General features: G+C 40.3%; 1 protein-coding gene across 1 annotated transcript; it reads right to left on the bottom strand.

The window, feature by feature from the left end:
* Positions 4,795-5,127, bottom strand: LOC109846054 (uncharacterized mitochondrial protein AtMg00810-like). The gene has a single exon (XM_020415278.1). It carries the CDS (start codon positions 5,125-5,127, stop codon positions 4,795-4,797), a length of 333 nt encoding a protein of 110 aa, XP_020270867.1.

Below are 5,347 nucleotides of genomic sequence, written 5' to 3'. Positions count from 1 at the left end.
ATAGATGATTCTCATGGTATCTTGAGAATAGAGTAGAGGAGTCGTGGAAGAGGCCATTGGAAGCAACGAAGTCGAAGGATTCGTCAAAACTGTAGGAATTACAGTTGGGCTCTGGCCGGTCGACCGGCTTGGTCGCGGCGGTCGACCGCTTAGTGCACAGACCCAGACTATGTCTCGGGACTGAGAGCGGTCGACCGAAGGTGGCGCTGCGGTCGACCGGAAAACCCTGTAATCGATTTCCCAGATTTCGACGTTCTGACCGGTCGACCGCCTTGGGCACTGCGGTCGACCGCGTAGCGGTTCCGGGCCTGGGTTTGTTTCCTGCTCCAGTTGGGATTTCTGTTTAGTATAAATAGAAACACGACTTTTCTAGGGTTTAGAACTCAGTTTGTAATCAGAAAAGAGATCAGGGAGGTTGTTCTTTGATCTAGAGAGATTGTGAGAGAGAGATTTGAAAAATCCAATTGATTCTCATAATCTAGAGAAGGTATTTTCCTTCACCCTAATTCAACTCTTGTGTTCTTCTGTCGTTTTCTCTTTACCCACTCTTGATAATTCCGCGATCAAGAGTGCTCGCACGGCAACTCGTATCAAATGGTGATTCTATGTTCATTGATATAATGCTTCTTGTTTATTTTTAGATTTAGGCAGCTAAGATATAAACTCAAGTCATTTCAGAATCGGATTTGGTAAAAATTTTAAAAATTGTATTGGATAGTTGTGAAACCTAGAAAGGCCATAACTTTGTGTACGAGCGTCGTATTGAGACGATAATTCAAAAAATGCCTCTATCATGCAAAACGGAGGATAATTTGGTTTATTTGGTTTTAGTCAAACCGAATCATAAATTTGACTTCACCGTAAAGATACAAACGAGATAGCGTCATGTTGAGGTTACAGTTATTCAAAATAACTCATAAATTGTCGATAGAATCGAGATTCATCGTTATGAATTTAGATTCAACTAGTTATATTAGAATAAGAGTTGAACATGATAATCCATAAATATACAAACTAAAATAACTTTTGTATTAATCAACAGCTAACGACAAACTTAGATTTGGTAACACTGTTTAAAGATATAGTAACTAATTATCAACTTTTCCTTAGTTTTGAACCCTTTCTTGATCCTTGTTTGACACTAACAAATTCATCATGGTACTGCTGGGCTTTCATTGTGTTCTCTTCAGCCAATTGGTTAATGTGATCAGTCAGATATTGGTAACAGTAGATAGAACTCAATCTCTTGAGCTGATTGAATTGTCGATCCTGTCCATTTTAACAATAAATCAGTAGGATATTCAATGATTAGATAATAAATTTTATTATTATACTATCAAACAAAGTCTCTCATGGATGAATCTCGATTCACTATAATGAATCGAGATTCACTGAAGAGATTGAGTGGATCGGGATTCACTGAAGATTCACTTCACTTCAAATAGTCACTGATACGAAAGAAACTTCATCCCTTCGTATTCATTGTTTCATAGGCATGTCTCTTCATAAAATAGGAGCAACAAACAACCAATGAATCCAGATTCACTCCAGTGAATTCAGTTTCACTTCAGTAGCAGCACAACAACACAACAGCAGCAACACAGCACAACAAAACCACCAACTTGTGAACAACAATTAAATAAATATTAACTCTAACTTGTGAACAATAACTAAATAAATATTAACTATATATGTCTCTCGATTCACTCCAGCGAATCCAGATTCATTGGAGTGAATCCAGATTCACTCCAGCGAATCTAATTTCACTTCAATAGCGAGATTCACTGAAGTAGTGAATCCAGATTCACTGTAGTGAATCGAGATTCACTTCACTTCAAATAGTCACTTATGCGAAAGAAACTTCATCCCTTCGTATTCATTGTTTCACAGACATGTCTCTTCATAAAATAGGGGCAACAAACAACCAATGAATCCAGATTCACTTGAGTGAATCCAGATTCACTCCAGCGAATCCAGGTTCACTTCAGTAACAGCACAACAGCACAGCAGCAGCAACACAACACAACAAGACCACCAACTTATGAACAACAATTAAATAAATATTAACTCCAACTTGTGAACAATAACTAAATAACTATTAACTAGATATGGCTCTCGATTCACACCAATGAATCCAGATTCACTGGAGTGAATCCAGATTCACTCCAGCGAATCCAGAGAGAGAGAGCAGCAGCCGGTGGAGGGGAGCTCGTCGAGAGGCTTCGTCTAAAAGCTGGTCGAGAGTCTGATTGCCATCGGCGATCTGTTCGAGGGTCTTCGACGTCGTTGGGAGATAACTGGTCGAGGGTTGTCTAGGGGAGCTCGTCGAGGGGCTTCGTCGAAAAGCGGGTCGAGAGTCTGATTGGCGTCGGCGATCTATTCGAGGGTCTTCGACGTCATTGCGAGATAACTAGTCGAGGGTCTTTGGCGTCGGTGAGAAGCTGGCGAGGGGAGCTCGTCGAGGGTCCTCGGCGTCGACGTGCTCGTCGAGACTCGTCGACGTGAGCTGGAGCGCAGGGGGAGGGAGAGCTCAGGAGGAAATTTGGGGATCTCAATTTGGGAGAGCTCGAGCTCTTTAATTCACATGAGCTGCAGTTTCTAATGTTTTAATAATTATCTCCAGTTTCTAATGTTGCCAGCCACCATTGTTCGTTCTAATTTTACCCTTTTTACATTATTTTTTACAGCTGATGTGTATTAGATTTGTCTATATTTTCAATTCTGCCATCGAAATGTAGGCCATTGGAAAACTTGTGTACCTTTAGAAGCAGAAGAATTTTCTAAGCATCAGCTATCCGGTGGACAAGTAACTTGCTTGTTGCGCTTCCATCAGGTTAAGTTTTGTGTTAGGGATTTAAGGAAAAGATTTACCAGGACATGACAATATCCAGAAGCAAACAAAATCGTCGGCTCTTGACGCAACGTACATGAGAAAGCTTTGACCGTAATATCGAGCCTCAACTGTCTTATCACAGCCAACTTATAGTAGTCAGTTTTCTGATGAGCATCTCTAGTAGGCCGCACAGTGTAAAAATCCCACCATTAATATAAAAAGGAGATGAATAATGCAGCAAGAAGGAGCACATAAGTTTGAAGAATCTAGATCAAGAATAATGTGTTCATGAGCAACTTTGGTTGACTCTTAACGAGGAGGCTCCGTACTTGATAGTGCTGAATTAATTTGATGAGCAACAAACCTCAGGAAAGAAGTCCTTAATTGCATATTTTACTACTTATTTAAATATTTCCATGGAAGAAAAACCACTTAGTTTCTAGTGGATACAAGTTTTATCAGAACACCCCAGCGGAGCATTCTAAGCAATATATAGAAAGCAATACATAGAGGCAAGTAGGGGCGATTTGAAGATTTTATTGCCCCTGTATGACTCACTACTCTGCTTGCATGTGAGGTGTCTTGATAGAATGTATATTTGCATCAACAACGTGAGGAATTGTGCTCTTACTTTTACTGTTCACTAAGCGTGTAAAATTATCTCCAAGCCTTTTCTAGTATAGGAGCCTTAGAATATGAAGGAACCTTATATGTTATATGTTAAAGAGTATTAGACAACGATTCATTATATGGGGGAAAATGAGGTAACGTACATGATACGTTATAAGAAACTTGCCCCCGTTGAAGTCATCTCTCATAACTATCAGTGTTTAACATAAATACATGATTAATTAATTAGAGCTGGTACCTGTGACGTTAAAAGAAAACACTTTACAATTGAATGTAAGTAGATAATGAATGAATATTGTAGGTGCTGCTCATAAGCAAAGTATTTCCCTCCGCTTAAAAGGGAAAATACATATCCAACTTAACGCTCAACCTCTCGCCAGAAAAAAGAAACAAGGAAACTAGCATCACATCATTAAATTCAAATTTCCGTAATTTAGGATTGCTGATAATTAAGCACATAATCCAAAATTCTAAAACGATGATAGTAATTAGAAGAAACTGTTGTAATTTTGAACTGAGTAGTGAAGAAAAACTTTGGCTAAGACTAGTATGATAGAGAATTAGAGAGAGAGAGAGATGTAGAAGAAGATCGAGAATTTAGTGCTTTTGTTTTCTTTTTTTTTATATGTCAAATTCCCCCACTCATGGGTTTATATAGACTTATACATGATCCTTCATACTCTACACATTTACTTTCATAGAATACAAAGAGTCATCTCTTAGAATACCACCCCACTTATTATACTTTGACTCTTAGGATTCCCTTCCACCTAGGATATCACACTATGGCTCTTGGGTTGTTTAGGTTGCTAAATACTGATTAGTTCAACACTCCTCGTCATGAGTTAGCAGGTTTAACACCGATTAGTTCTCGAAGTGTGCAGAAGCGATCCTTCGGTAAAGCTTTGGTGAGAATGTCTGCAGCTTGATCTTTAGTTTTGCAGTAGATGACCTCCATCTCATTGTCCATGATTGCGTCCCTGATGAAGTGGTACTTTCTCTTGATATGTCTCGTCCTTTGGTGGAAGACAGGGTTCTTCGCTATTGCGATCGTTGGCTTGTTGTCGCAGAGGAGAGGAGTAGGTTGCAGTTGTTTTTCACCAATGTCTTCAAGTACATCCCTCAGCCACTTGATTTGTGATACTGCTTGAGAAGCCACCACGTACTCAGCTTCTGCAGTTGATAGTGCCACGGACTCCTGCTTCATCGACGCCCAGGAGAACACACCCGATCCGAGTGTGAAGCAGTATCCAGAGGTACTCTTCATGTCATCTTCATCACCTCCCCAGTCACTATCGCAGAATCTGAATAGCTTTGCTGAGGAGTTCTTCTCAAAATGGATCTTCATCACCTCCCCAGTCACTATCGCAGAATCTGAATAGCTTTGCTGAGGAGTTCTTCTCAAAATGAATCCCAAAATTCTGGATGCCTTGGATGTACCTAAGGACCCGTTTGGCAGCTCCCATGTGCACTATTGTTGCACAATGCATGAACCTGCTTAAAAGACTTGAGGCAAACATGAGGTCAGGTCGAGTATTAGAGAGGTAGAGGAGACTCCCTATGATACTTCTGTGGAGGTTGAGGTCTTCTCCTTCGGTACCGTCTCCCTTCTTGAGTTTATCACTGATCACCAGTGGGGTAGAGATGGGCTTGCAGTCTGCCATGCCGAACTTCTTCAAGATTGACTATGCATAAGTCTGCTGATGAATGATGATGTCATCTTCGTCCTGTTGGATCCCCATGCCAAGAAAGTGGTGAAGGAGGCCTAAATCTGTCATCTCGTACACCTCCATCATGTCTTTCTTGAACTCATGGATAAGCTTCTCACTGTTGACTGTATAGATAATATCATCTACATATACAGCTACAATGAGAATATCTACC

This window comes from Asparagus officinalis, chromosome 6, assembly GCF_001876935.1.
Source record: "Asparagus officinalis chromosome 6, Aspof.V1, whole genome shotgun sequence".
Classification (NCBI taxonomy): Eukaryota; Viridiplantae; Streptophyta; class Magnoliopsida; order Asparagales; family Asparagaceae; genus Asparagus; species Asparagus officinalis.
The sequence above is the reverse complement of the archived record's forward strand: the minus strand, read 5'-3'. Positions and strand labels throughout refer to the sequence as shown.

Excerpts from the sequence above, each read along its gene's own strand:
- LOC109846054 (XM_020415278.1), bottom strand. The coding sequence starts at position 5,127 with ATGGCAGACTGCAAGCCCATCTCTACCCCACTGGTGATCAGTGATAAA.